The following is a 15,495-nucleotide window of genomic DNA, read 5'->3' as shown; positions in this document are numbered from 1 at the left end:
AAGCTACGAACAACAAACATAATTGCATTTTATCGATGGCAATTGGAATGCACTAAGATACCACAACGAGATCCTGAGGCCCATTGTCGTGCCATTCATCCGCCGCCATCACCTCATGTTTCAGCATGATAATGCACAGCCCCATGTCGCAATGATCTGTACACAATTCCTGAAAGCTGAAAATGTCCCAGTTCTTCCATGGCCTGCATACTCATCAGAACTGTCACCCATTGAGCATGTTTGGGATGCTCTGGATACACCTGTACGACAGCATGTTCCAGTTCCCGCCAATATCCAGCAACTTTGCACAGCCATTGAAGGGGAGTAAGACAGGCCACAATCAACAGCCCGATCAACTTTATGCGACGGAGATGTGTTGGGCACAGTATTTGGTGGTCACACCAAATATAGACTGATCCATTTTATTTTATTCCATTAATTTTATTATCCACGCCCCTACCTTTTTTAAAGTATCTGTGACCAACAGATGCATATCTGTATTCCCAGCCATGTAAAATACATATATTAGGGCCTAATGAATTTATTTCAATTGACTGATTTCCTTATATGAGCTGTGACTCAGTAAAATCTTTGAAATTGTTCCATGTTACGTTTATATTTTTGTTCAGTATATTTAGCAGTGATATGGCTTGGGGATAGAAGCTGTTCAGGAGCCTGTTGGTGTCAGACTTGTCGCACTGGTACCGCCTGCCGTGCTGAAGCAGAGAGAACAGTGTATGGCTTGGGTGGCTGGAGTCTTTAAAGATTTTCCAGGCCTTCCTTTCACACCGCCTGATATAGAGGTCCTGAAGGGCAGGGAGCTCGACCCCAGTGATGTACTGGGCTGTCCGCACCACCCTCTGTAGCGGTCGAGGGCGGTGCTGTTGCCATACCAAGCAGTGATGCAACCAGTCAAGATGCTCTCAGTGGTGCAGCTCTATAACTTTTTGAGGATTTGAGGGCCAATGCCTAACCTTTTCAATCTCTGGAGGGGCTTGCGAATTGAAGGAAAGTTGGCGGTGCTTTAATTATTTTTGAATTAACGTGATTGACAATCAGATAAACATCATGAATGGTTGTGTTCATGGCACATAAATGGCACATTTGTTCTGTTAAATTGCATGTCTTTTCATATAAATCCCATAAAAAAAATGTGGAGGGGGGGGGCTCATGCTGGCCTCTGCCTGGGCCCTCCAAATCACTAAGTCCACCCCTGTGTCAATTATACATCTCCAGTCTGGAATGATTGAGGGGTTCTTATAGCTTGTCAGTGTGTGTTTGTGTGCACATTTTCCATGACCAAGCTGATGTGTTTGCATACACAGCAAAATCTGATATTTTGGGAATCCCAAAGGAAATGGTGTATTGATTAATTCAAATAACAAAACTGTCATTCTAAGTTATGTATTCACACTTCAATTTAATGCTGGCATTGCAGGTCTGTTCAATTATAGACCTATAGCCTAGGTCCTTTTCTTCATATGGCGGTGTAGTTCTATCATACATGTAAGCCTATCATCATTGGGGTTAGGAATTGTTATTCTTTCATAACTTTAAAAAAATGAATATGTCCACATCTCATCCTTTCTGGTAAAATGGTTAATGAGCAGTATTTCTACACTGGTCTTTTGCCAGATAAAAATGTATATGTCCATTCCATCAATACTCCTTTGACATCTTAATGAGGGTTAAAAGGTTAAATAAAAAAAATTAGGGTCATACTTTTACTCTCATGTGCATTAGAAATGTAAACACAGTCTTGAAATGTAAAGATAGTCCTCTAACCAAGGATGGTCAATATTTAAAGAAGCATTTCAAAATCAGAGAAACCATTTTTCATTTATGCCACATAGAGTGAAGTTTTAAGACCCCCCAAATGATCTTGTCATTCAATTCATCTCATATCCAACATCATCAGTTTGCCAAAGAATCAAAGTAGATGTGCGCAGCCTCTCCAAACAAATGTAGGCCTAATTTCTTAGCTGTGCTGTCTGTATAAATCAAATTGCTCGAGATCTCACACTTGAGAGATGATGCGGATATTTGATCAATCAGGAGGGTGATAATTAAAAACTTAGCATAATGATAATTTGACGTGATAATAATATAATCACACAGTACTTGAGAAACCTACAGAGTTCTGAGTGCTTTTGAAAGTGCATTTGAATTTTTATGTGATCTTCTTACACAGAACAGAAGATCTAGGCCCTACTTTCTCTTTTTGACTTGGCTAAAGTGTCTCCAATTTTGTTTCCCAAGCCTTCTCTCTATAGTAGTTGTTGTTGTGGTGAAAACCTGTTCTATCAATCCACATTCTACTGGGGATCCTTGAAACCTAGACACTCAACAGTCTCTTCAGTCCATGTCAGTCCAACTGTTGAAAGAAAACATCCAATCCATCAGCATAAAGACAGTTGAGAGTAGATGCTGCAGGAGCTTCAAACACACAATATGTTTACACTTAACTGACGTTCAATACCTCAGCTCTAAGATATTTCAAAGGACATGATGGTGAAAGTATTTTGAGGGGGTTTCTTCACCCAGAAGAGAGGGGGGTTCTCTTTATCTGGATGTAAAATAGCCAGACTGTGTGTTGTCTGTGATGACTGAGGCTGGTGTTTCAATGTTTCACCTTGCGCACCTTCCCCTGTTTTGCAGCCTGTCTGTGTCTCTTAGATCAGTCATTCACATTAGTAGTGCAGGGAGCAAAACGTCACTTCAAATAAATGAGAACAGTGCCGTTGTGTGAGTCATCTGCCCTGTCTCGCACTGTGTCTCGTGGTTGTGATCACCCCCCTTTTGGTCCTTAATGTTAAAGTCTGCTGACTCATTCCCCCACAGCCTGATGTACAATCAGTCGCATTTGGCTCTTAACAGATTGAGACATGTGCAGTGATTTGTGTGTTCAGTTTTCCAATGGTTGTCGGTCTGGCTTTTTACTGTACTTTTTACATGACCCATTTCAGGTAGATTTCCTTCGCATTTAAGCTACCGTACAATTACTGTGGCATGGTTGGTATCAGCATTGGTCCATATCAGGGCATCCCTCAGAGTAAATGTGTAATTTGAATCTGCCCAGCTAACACATTTGGTTCCTTGGAAGTTTTGGGAACATATGTTTTTGGTTTCACATTTGTTATGGGAACAAACCCAGCTAGCACATTTCGTTTCTTGGAAGTTGTGGGAACGTACATTTTTGGTTTCCCATTGGTTCTGGTAACAAAGCCATACGTTTCCTGGCCGCTAAAATGGAAAGGTTTTTCAACGTTAGGTTGCAGGGAGGTTCTGAGAACCTAAAGGTTTTCCTGGGAGGTTTTATTAACATTCTGAGAATGGAAATTATAGGTTATTTGAAGGTAATTAAATAATGTTCTGAGAACATGTTTCAATAAGACTTTTAATAACACTGCTAGCTTAGTTTGGGTTAACTGTTTTGAATTCCAAGCACAGATAAGACACATGGAAATGAATTTGCTTAGGCATTAATCAAGGAGCGGCAGCGTAGCCTAGTGGTTAGAGCGTTGGATTAGTAACCGAAAGGTTGCAAGGTACAAATCTGTCATTCTGCCCCTGAACAAGGCAGTTAACCCACTGTTCCTAGGCCGTCATTGAAAATAAGAATTTGTTCTTAACTGACTTGCCTAGTTAAATAAAGGTAAATAATAATAAATACGGAAACACATTTCTTTTTTGTTGTGACAAGGCGTCATTGACATTCAAACCTATGATCTTCTGTTCTTTATCCATGGAATTAGTCCACTGTGCCATCCAGGATGAAGCTAGCATGCCATGTTTTTTTTAACTCATACAAAGCTGTTCATTTTAGTCTATTCAAATAGAGCCCATTTCAAAAGTAACAAGCACTCATTAAGATCAGGTGTGGCCAATTAGTGGGCACTGCCAACACCCCAGAACACACTTAACAAGACAGAAGATAGTGTTTTGTTGATGCTGAGAATGGAATGTATATTTTTCTAAATAACCTCCTTAGAACGTTCTCTGAACGTTACTAAAGGTTTCTTGTTTTTTATGGAAAGTTTTCTGAACTTTTTGAGAACATTCCCAATGCCAAACCACTTGGAGAACCTTCCTAGAACTGTACCAAATTAATGAAATGTAACCATGTTTGAATTTTTAAGAAGAATTCAGTTAAAGTAATGAAATACCAAGAAAATAAATGTTTTTTTACAAGTTCCTTAAATGTGCTGAGAATGTTTCGAAGCCAAGCAACTGTCCTGCACGAGTCCCCATGCACGAGTTCCAGAATGTTGTTGGAAGGACAACCACAATCTCACCAAGCTCTATGAAACCATGACCATATGGTTGCCTCTAGTGTATAGGCTACATACGTTATCTATTTACAGACTCTCCAGATTCCAACAACAAGAGATACTGCAGCAGCTCTAGAACACCCTCCAGCAGTTGGCAAAGTAGCCCACTACAGAGATTGGTTATCGGTCATGACTGACTGACTGAAGCTCAATAACCTCAGGCTATGGATATGTGACACTATATAGATACAGGCCAAATTACAAAGACAGGTGGGTAACCCTTTGATGGTAGACTCCCGTTCCCATCTGGTGTAGGCATCAGGTTAAGCCTTAACCATAAACATGACAGGCGTGAAGTCTATGTGATGAAAAGGTGGACATGTTTGTTTTGTGTTCACATGTAGGACTGAGCGGACATGCTTTTGATGTGTCGGCTCATCAAAGTGTAGTATATAGGGTTGCAAAGGAAGGGTATGTTACAGGTAATTTTCAGAAGTTTACCAGTAAACTACTGGAATTTGGGAAATATTCAATGATTTCATGGAATTTTCAGAACATGTAAAATATATAAAATTATAAAATATGATGATTTTAATGTACAAAATAGAATGACAAAGCTGTACAACATTACCCTAAATATAACCCATTAACTTAGTGAGTATTTTCACAACATTTAGAGAATGTTCTCAGAATGTTATTTAATTACCTTCAAGGAAAACATTCTGGGAGCTACAGTAAAACATTCTCATAACCTCCCTGCAACCTAAAAATGTTTGTTCTCCGAACATTTAAAAAACGTTCAGTTTTACCCGTCAGGAAACTTATGGCTTCATTCCAAGAACCAATGAGAAACCAAAAGCTGTGATGTGTTGCTTTGCACAAGTTTTTGCCTCCAGCTGTTGTCAACTCATGTTGACTTGGTGGTTACAATATTGTCTTGCTGATAGAGCTATGTACACAAACTCTTGGGGATATGCAAATAGAATAAACACATACAGTAATACGTAGCCCTACACATACTGTACACATCCTAAAGCCAATACAATTTAATGTTGGGAAAATATTCTGTTTTGGGTGTTTTGAGTATGAAGGCAAATTGTGTAATGCTTGGGCCTGTATTAATTCGGCACATTAATCTGAATATCAGAATTGTAATTAAACATATGGCAATAGGAAACCAAGTGTTAGGTCTACAATTAATAATACGTTGTGACAGTCATGCTTCAAGAGATATCTCACTCTGACTAGTGTGTGTTACAAGCTTATAAGGAAACATGGATGATATTTTCATCCCCTTTTTCTTCACTGGCCATATTTACATTCAGCTCCTGTCTTACTATAGCTGACTCATTACATGCAGTGTGGATACAGCTGTTGAAAGTGTAATTAATGCACAATCCTCCAAGACCTCTTACAACTTATCCCAGAGGAGAGCTGGGGCGACTTGAAGGACTGATTTAGCCCAGGATCACCCTCTGAATCCCAAACAACCAGCAGAACTGCTCTCGTCGGCTGGAAAAACATAAATGGTTCTATAGACCAAGAAGTAAGCCTAAAAAGGTAAACATTAACCATTCCATAAATGTCCCTAGCTGCCGAGAGAGAGGAGGGAGAGAGAGAGAGGGCTTTCATTAATTCAATTTGTTTCTGTAAGGGACGATTATAGTGTGACCTTTGCAGGATCCATCAGAGAAGAGAAGAGAAGAGAGGGAGTGGGGGCAGGCACCGGCATTGTGCACAATCGAACCCCTGTGTTATTCTTCAGTAATTTCTGAAACAAAAACCCAAGTGGTCCCATCGGCTCTGTCACTGCTTAACATGCCTGCTGTACCCGTCTTCTGCTCTGCTGCAAATTGTCGAGGATATGAAGGTGGGCACCTTGGGACCTCCAACAAACCCCCTCGGCGGAGCAGTCAAGTCGAAGGACTGAGTAAAGCTGAAGGATGCCACAGACATATTGAGCAAATAATTTATGGCTGATACAGCTTTCATTTGGAATTAAGAGGAGAAAAGGAACAAGAACCTGCCCCCTGTGTAGAGGTATCTCATTAAAAGACAGGTTTCCCTGGTTGTCGAATGTTTCGACTTGACATTTTCTTTTTCACTTCTTGTGCCTATACATAAATTCAAATCCTGCAGAAATATTGATCTTGTATCGCTTGTAGTAGACATGAAAATTCCCCCTACGCCCCTTTACCTGGTACCCTGCAGTGCTATTCAGCCAATAATCCTGTTGATTTTTAATTTCTCATCAAATTATGATAGTGGTAACATCATTTATTGATATCTTCAGAATTAATTTGATACAAAAGACTACCTTTTGACCCAGTTATAACATAAATCATTTTAAAAAACTGATTGATTTCTCTGGAATAAATGTAACACTCTACTTTTTGGCTCATAGCAACATATTTACTCATTCTGCCATGAAGTAAATAGCTCATCACTAGAGAAAAACTTTGTTTGTCAGGTCTAATTTGGCTTGTAAAAACATTGCACTCTCGTCTGCTACTGCCAGTGTCCTTGGCTTTTGCTCACACACACACACACACACACACACACACACACACACACACACACACACACACACACACACACACACACACACACACACACACACACACACACACACACACACACACACACACCACCTCCCTCTCTGCCCATATAAAGCTTAGGCAGCTTGATCAGCCCTAATAGGGTTCAGTAATTAGTGTGTTTGCATAGGGCCTGTCTGCACACAGCAGTCCCCTAAGCAGGTCTGCCATGGCATACCTTCTATGAGCTTGACAGTTTAACAGTGCCGAAAAAACAAAATATAACACACAGTGTATGGTCCAAATTAGGCCAGCAGCAGTAAACACAATTAGAGCCACTTTAAAACAATGCTGACACTAATTAGGCAACCAATGAATCATTTCAGAGTTCAAGTTTTAGCTGGAAGCTCCGATACAAAGTAACTCAGAACACAGTTTGGAAAGATTGGACAGCCCAATATTATGTGTTTTTCAGAAATACAAATTAGGATGCTCTTACTAGAATCATTTGCCAAGTAACACTGCTTTAAGGAAAATCAATAGAGTCAGTTTGGCGGGTAACAGAAAATGGAATCATAATATTGGCATGGAAATTATTATGACAAGTTGTAACATCCTTTAGGGCTTGGCATTTGAATGGGCTTATGATGTGCCTTCTGAGAGCCTGAAAAAACCAAACAGAATGGTAGAGGTGAACGCAACAGGCAATAGAACCAAACAGTCAACCCTAACAAAAAAATATATTATATGACATTTTCAATGCTTTTTTTTCTCTAGTGTGTGTGTATGTGTCTCTGTGTGTGTGTGTGTGATTTTGGTTTTACAATCCTTGTGGGGACCCTTTTAAGCTTAGGTTTATGGTTACAATTAGGGCCATAGACTGTAAATAGCTAGACAGCCAATGAATGGTACCCAAACTATCTGCACTGACCCTACACACACAAACCCCCCACACATAAAAACACTGTTCTTTATTTTACTCTTATTACATTTTTTAATCAACACTCTTATCCAGAGCGACTTACAGGAGCAATTAGGGTTAAGTGCCGTGCTCAAGAGCACAATGCCAGATTTTTCACCTAGTCAGCTTGGGGATTCAAACCAGAACCTTTCAGTTACTGGCCCAATGCTCTTTACCGCTAGGCTACCTGCCATCCCTATCTATCCGTATGCCTAGTCACTACCCTGCCTTCATGTACATACGTACATACATTAACAAAGGTATGTGGACACCTGCTCGTCGAACGTCTCATTCCAAAATCATGGGCATTCCCCACTTTGCTGCTATAACAGCCTCCACTCTTCTGGGAAGGCTTTCCACTAGATGTTGGAACATTGCTGCGGGACTTGCTTCGTTTCAGCCACAAGAGCATTAGTGAGGTCAGCACTGATGTTGGGTGATTAGGCCTGGATCTCAGTCGGCGTTCCAATTCATCCCAAAGGTGTTCAATGGGGTTGAGGTCAGGGCTCTGTGCAGGTCAGTCAAGTTCTTCCACACTGATCTGGACAAACCATTTCTGTATGGACCTCGCTTTGTGGGCGGGTCATTGTCATGCTGAAACAGGAAAGGGCCTTTCCCACAAAGTTGGAAGCACAGAATCGTCTAGAATGTCACTGTATGCTGAAGCGTTAAGATTTTCCTTCACTGAAACTAAGGGCCTAGCCCGAACCATGAAAAACAGCCCCATACCATTATTCCTCCTCCACCAAACTGTACAGTTGGCACTATGCATTCAGGCAGGTATTTTCCTGGCATCCCCCAAACCCAGATTCGTCCGTCGGACTGCCAGATGGGGAAGTGTGATTCATTACTAAGGAGAACATGTTTCCACTGCTCCAGAGTCCAATGTCAGCGAGCTTTACACCACTCCAATCGACGCTTGGCATTGCGCATGGTGATCTTAGGCTTGTGTGCGGCTGCTCTGCCATGGAAACCCATTTCATGAAGCTCCGACGAACAGTTCTTGTGCTGACGTTGCTTCCAGAGGAAGTTTGGAACGTGATAGTGAGTGTTGCAACCAAGGACATATGTTTTTTACGCACTACGCGATTCAGCACTCTGCGGTCCTGTTCTGAGCTTGTGTGGTCTACCACTTTGCAGCTGAGCCGTTGCTGCTCCTAGACGTTTACACTTCACAATAACAGCGCTTACAGTTGACCGGGGCAGCTCTATCAGGGCAGAAATTTGACAAACTGACTTGTTGGAAAGGTAGCATCCTATGAGGGTGCCAAGTTGAAAGTCACTGAGCTCTTCAGTAAGGCCATCCTACTGCCAATGTTTGTCTATGGAGATTGCATAGCTGTGCACTCGATTTTATACACTTGTCAGCAATGGGTATGGCTGAAATAGCCGAATCTACTAATTTGAAGGGGTGTCCACATACTTTTGTATATATAGTGTACCTCATACCTCTGCATATTGATCTGGTACTGGTACTCCCTGTATATAGCTCCATTCTTGTGTATTTTATTTTATTCCTCTTTATTATTATATATTTTTTTTTACCCTGCATCATTGGGAAAGGTTCGTAAGCAAGCATTTCACTGTAAAGTCTACACTAGTTTTATTCGGCGCATGTGATAAATACAATTTGATTGGATTTGAGGGTTAGGGGTTAGGTTTAGGGTTAGGACTTAGGTGTTTTGGGATAAGGTTAGGGTTAAGGGTTAGGGTTAACTTCAGGGAAAATAGGCTTTTGATTGGGAATCAATTGTTTGGGGTCCCCACAAGGATAGTAAAACAATAATGTGTGTGTGTGTGTAAGAAAGAGCTCACGTTAATGCACTACACTACTTTGGAAAAGTCCACCGAACTTGGATGATGCTTTTCAGTTTAAATATCGAATAACATCTCCAGAAAAATAATGTTCAACCCCTGTGCACAAACACAAACTGAATTCAGTGAACGCTTGACTGCTGAGTTCATATGGTGCGCCAAGCTGAGCTTTGAGCCTCTGCTCCCCTCAGAAGACAGTGCTGTCATTGTGTGTGTGTGAAAGGGGCAACTTTGTGCCTAAAACGACTGTGCATTTCTAAAGTTTAGTGTTTGATTGCATGCTGTACAAAAATAACACTGGTCTCAAAACATAATTTCATCCCTCCTTTCTGTCCGAAAGAGCATAAATAGTTTATTCACATTCTCTCAATTTCCATTTCTAAGCCTTACACTGCTCTGAATATTGATGAGATACTTGCTAAATGTGGCTGGTTGCACATTGTCTGAGGTTCTGATTTCTCTGTAAAAGAGACGGTAACTGCATTAGCAATATTGGGTTTCTCGCCCAAGTTCTTCTTCATGAGTGTCTGATTTTTAAAATGTGCCCCCCGGACAAATATGGGGTCATGTTATGAGTGCTTCTAAATTCTGCAGCAGTTATCAATTAAAATATAGCATTAATCAAACTACCACCAGGCAGATTATAAAGTATGCAGAAGATACAGAACTTGATACATGAGAGAGGTGCAACCAATAGCTTTAACAAGATAGTGAATTCATAAATTCTAACATTAATTGTAACATTATCTCACAAGAATGGAGCTATATACAGGGAGTACATTCTGTATTCATTGGTCTGGGCAATGTGTAAAGCCTACAGAATAGCATTATTTTTTTATTACAGACACAACATTCTGTGACCCTTTCTCCAGCAGCTATGCCCTGAGGGAATTTTAGAAATGGTTTCAAACCTGGATGTGATTCGCTGTATTTCTCAGCCTGCTCTCCTACAATTCAACAAGCAACAAATGCAAGGGAGAGAGGAAGAGTCCGTCAGAAAGTATTAGAAAAGACAGAAAAAAATAGATTGTTGTTGAAAAATTACAATACAGCATATTAACAGCCATAGATAAAACGGGGAACCATTCCAACGCACTTTTATTTTGTTTTGCATGCTAGATACGGTAGCTCCTTCCACGATAAGATTGTGACTGCTAAGCTAGCTCGCTGACTTGCTAAGCTAAGTAGCTTGCTCAGTTCTATCTTCTAAAATACATTTTCAAATTTCGGTAAAACCCAATTCAAGTGTACATTACCATCTGCATTCGTGGTAATCTAACGAAGTAAGTACCCAACTAAACAATATTACAGATTGTTTCGTTGACTCATAACTAATGCATGTAGCTAGGCAGCCAAGTTAGCTAGCTAACTTAGTTGACCAGACAGCTGTCTACATTCAGTTTCTGTGTCAACACAATGACATTGCCGTCTAACCTTTACTACATTGATATTTAGCTGTCAATGTGAAACTGTCATAGTATTTGGGATATCTATGATTAATTTAGACCGTTATGGTTACTTTCTTAACGATTTAACGTGGAAAATAGCTAACTAACGTTAGATTGCCAGCAACCAAAGACTGTAGGCCCAGCTGGCCAGGTCTATTAGCTTTGTAGCTAACGTGTTAGCTAGCTAACTAACTGGCTAGCATTCGTAATTTAGCAGCTGGCACAGACAAAACCATGCAGTTTTGCAAAACAGAACATTTGGCAAATTAGTCATTAGTAATGAAAATACGTATTATTTATCAGGTGTGATTGTTTGGATGACCAATATTTATTGTAAAAACAAGACATTTTAAGGTTAGCTAGAAACTTAGGAATCAATTAGCAAGAGGTTTTGTTTATTTTTTGTTGTTGCAATGACTAGTGTCTATAAAATAGCTAACTAGCTATGAGCATCAATTCTGTTAATATTCTCGCTAGTTTAACACCATTTCATTTTTTTAAATCTGCTCATAATAATCTGCCAATAATAGTTTGAACACTACACGTGATGTGTAAAGGCACCAGATGCACAACTGCTGAATACTTTTCTGAAAAAATTACTGCTAAAGACACTAATGTTATGGTGCAATTATGAGACATTGTTTTACGTACAAATGAATGGATTTCAATTGAAATGTACAAACAATATTGCTATAATATTCAACAGTATTTCTACAGCAAGGGAAAAACTGCAATAACATTAGTCCAACTGAGTCAGCTATTCTAGTCATGCAATGGTAATCACTTTGTACAGTTTATTTGCCGTTTCTAATAAGAGTAAGCTTATCAGTAAGTCCGGGTGTGTCTTGAAACGTCTGTAAAGGCATGCATATGTTGTACAAGGATTATCTGCATCTCATCAAATGAGGATATTGTTTACAAATGCAATGTAGGTACAGGAGATGTAGGCACAATGTCCCATCCAAGAAGGATAGAAACACTTATTTGATAAGATAAACTCACACCTAAATGACTTTATTAAAAACAGATTGTAAAAAACTGTGCAGGTATGTTTTTATTTATTTGTGTTTCCTCCCAGGGGATGAGTGCTGTGCAGTGTATATGACCAGCTGTCTCCAGCCTGATGGGAGGACTCTGTGGATAGCAGCACCTTCATCAGGACCCCAGGAGGAGAGCAGCCATCCCGTCCCAGTCTCATGTCCCACGCCCTTCCCCTGCCAAGGAGGGCCGTTCAGAATGAAGAAAATCAGCCTTAAGACCATCTGCAAGTCCCTCAACATCAACAAGGGCAAGGAAGAAGGAGGGGGGGATTTTGTCATGCTCCATCAGCCCTCGCCAGCGGTCGACTTCTCCAAGGAGGACTCTCTTTTCAGGGGCTGCTACACCAAAGAGCTGGCGGGCTGCGACCTTGGAGGTGGAGGTGGTGGTGGAGGAGTTGAAGAAGAGGAGAAGGCGGGACACAACAAGGGCCGCTCTAAGAGCGAGAGTCTGATGGGTTCTCTGAAGAGGAGGCTGTCGGCCAAGCAGAAGGCCAAAGTCAAAGGGGGCTCCACAGCCATGGGGTCAGTTGATGATGACGATACCTTCTCCTCCTCCTCTGTGCCCATCAGCTTCAACGAGGTCAAGGCCCAGCGGCCATTACGATCGGCATCCCTCCGCAGCCACCATTACAGCCCCTCTCCCTGGCCCCTGCGGCCTGTGAACTCAGACGAAGCCTGCATCAAGATGGAGGTGAAAGTTAAAGCCATGGTCCACTCTCCGAGCCCCAGCCCCAACCTGAATGGTGTGCGGAAGGATTTCCACCACCAGGACTTCCAGATGGAGGGCATCTTTCAGGAGCAGGCCGTGAAGAACCTCCAGGAGCAGGCAGAGTCCCTGAAGAACCTCCAGCAGCCCCAAAACGGTGACCAGCTGCACCTGAACATTGACGAACACGTGCCTGTAGTCTTGGGCTGCACGCCGCAGGACTACATCCAGTACACCATTCCTTTAGAGGAGGGAATGTACCCAGAGGGGTCCCACTCTGTCTCCCACAACTTCTGCCTGGACGGGTCCCTGCCTATGGAGGTGGCGACTGAGGCGGACAGTAGCTCTCTCCACGCTGACCAGCAGAGTCAGGAAGACCAGGATCTGGTGAGTATGAACCTGAACCTGCCAGCGGACCTCTTCATGGAGTCTGTGAACGGCCTCCTCATCGGCTCTAACGGCGTGATGCTCCAGAGCTCCAGGGACAGGGTCGATGCCCATCAACAGCCCCCTCCTCCCCCCCTCTCTCCCCTCCTGCCCTTGCTACCCAGCAATGAGATCCCCCGGACTTGCTCCAGGTTCAGTGGTGCGTACAGCCACGTGGCGGAGCGGGTGAGGCACCACTTAAACTTTGACCCCAACTCGGCTCCGGGCGTGAGCCTGGTGTATGACTCAGTCCAGAGCAGCGGACCCATGGTTGTGACCAGCCTGACCGAGGAGCTGAAGAAGCTAGCCAGGCAGGGTTGGTACTGGGGGCCCATCACACGCTGGGAGGCTGAGGAGAAGCTGGTCAACCTGCCTGACGGCTCGTTCCTGGTCAGGGACAGCTCGGACGACAGGTACCTCCTCAGCCTTAGTTTCCGCTCCCAGACCAAGACCCTCCACACCCGCATCGAACACTCCAACGGACGCTTCAGCTTCTACGAGCAACCCGACGTGGAGGGACACACGTCCATCGTAGACCTGATAGAATACTCCATAAAAGATTCGGAGAATGGAGCCTTCTGTTATTCTAGATCTCGCTTACCAGGGTCCGCCACCTATCCCGTCAGGCTGACAAATCCCGTGTCTCGTTTTATGCAAGTGCGCTCCCTGCAGTACCTGTGTCGGTTCGTGATCAGACAGTACACCAGGATTGACCTGATTCAGAACCTGCCTTTGCCCAACAAGATGAAAGACTACCTGCAGGAGAAGCACTACTGACATGGTTGACACTGACATGAGATGGGACAGACAATGGTAGCAACTTGCACTTTTGGGTTCAGTTTAAGAGATTTAACAAAGGTTTACAGACATCCATCGTTTAGAGAAGATCGATTGGGTTTCATTGGCTCTTTGTTTTTGCCCAGGGACGTGTCCAAAATGGAACCCTATTCCGTATGTTGTGCAGTACTTCTGCCAAAAACACTGGCTATAAGTAGTGCAATAAATTGGGAATAGTGAGCCAGTTCAGATTTGCCCCAAGTGATGTTTCTCCGTGTCCAGTCCCCAATTCCACAGTTAAAGGGTTAAGTCGTCGTCACTCAGTTTCTGGCCAAACCTCCAGAGATCTATCATAGAATATTGTATACGAATCTGTCACAGAAGTACAAAGCATCATTTAAGAAAACATACTTTATCAACAGTGAGATATGGAGTTATTTCTCTCTCCAGTTGCTGTAGAAGACTGGAAACGCTAGAATGGCAAGTTCAGCCTTCTGAATAACATCAATATTTAGCTTTCTGGCTCAAATTTACAGATTTTAAAATAAGGTTTCACTTAACTGGCTTAGGTTTGACATCTTAAAAGGCTGCAGTGAATGAAATGAAAGAAATATATGGGCTGATTATAGGGCGTGATCCTTTTGACTCTTCATTTAAACATTTACTTGAAAGATATCCAACAACAACGCAGTGGGGCATATCTTCGGCGTCTTAAACAAACTAAAGTAGAAGCACTGCAGTAATGTAATGCAGAGGCCAAAAGTATTTTTTAGCAATGTTTTTGTCCTCTTAATTTCTCAATTTCACAGGGTGAATTCAACCTTTTTTTATTTGCCATCCATCAAGTTGGTTAATGACAACTGCTAGGGCTAATAAGAAACGTAAGCTTTGTGTGGGTGCATGTAGCCTAGACTATTTCATCCCGCCCATTATAAAGGTACTGTTAGGATTAGTGATACCGATATCTGATATTTTCCTTAACAAAAAAACACTGATACCGATATTTCAAATTTTTGCTGCCTTTTTAAGCATTCTAGTACAATTAAATAGATAACACACACACACACACATGGGCGCAGCTGTCTAAGGCACTGCATCTCAGTGCAAGAGGTGTCACTACAGTCCCTGGTTCGAATCCAGGCTGTATCACATCTGGCTGTTATTGCGAGTCCCATATTGCGAGTCCCACGTCGTCTGGGTTTGGCCGGGGTAGGCCGTCATTGTAAATAAGAATTTGTTCTTAACTGACTTGCCTAGTTAAATTAAGGTTACCCACACACACACCACACTGACCAAAAAGTTATTTTGTTGGCATTTACGTACAGTGGGGAGAACAAGTATTTGTTACACTGCCGATTTTGCAGGTTTTCCTACTTACAAAGCATGTAGAGGTCTGTAATTGTTATCATAGGTACACTTCAACTGTGAGAGACGGAATCTAAAACAAAAATGCAGAAAATCACATTGTATGATTTTTAAGTAATTAATTTGATACATATCAAATACTTATGTCA

At 42.0% G+C, this 15,495-nt stretch overlaps 1 protein-coding gene across 1 annotated transcript; it reads left to right on the top strand.

Annotated features, from left to right (window-relative positions):
- The first annotated feature begins 10,680 nt into the window (after window positions 1-10,680).
- On the top strand, window positions 10,681-14,121 carry LOC139583636 (suppressor of cytokine signaling 6). The gene is made up of 2 exons (XM_071414916.1): window positions 10,681-10,867; window positions 12,111-14,121. The coding sequence occupies exon 2, from the start codon at window positions 12,134-12,136 to the stop codon at window positions 13,979-13,981; it is 1,848 nt and encodes a 615-aa protein (XP_071271017.1). The 5' UTR covers window positions 10,681-10,867; window positions 12,111-12,133; the 3' UTR covers window positions 13,982-14,121.
- Window positions 14,122-15,495: the final 1,374 nt, after the last annotated feature.

This window comes from Salvelinus alpinus, chromosome 8 (genome assembly GCF_045679555.1).
Source record: "Salvelinus alpinus chromosome 8, SLU_Salpinus.1, whole genome shotgun sequence".
Lineage (NCBI taxonomy): Eukaryota > Metazoa > Chordata > Actinopteri > Salmoniformes > Salmonidae > Salvelinus > Salvelinus alpinus.
The sequence above is the reverse complement of the archived record's forward strand: the minus strand, read 5'-3'. Positions and strand labels throughout refer to the sequence as shown.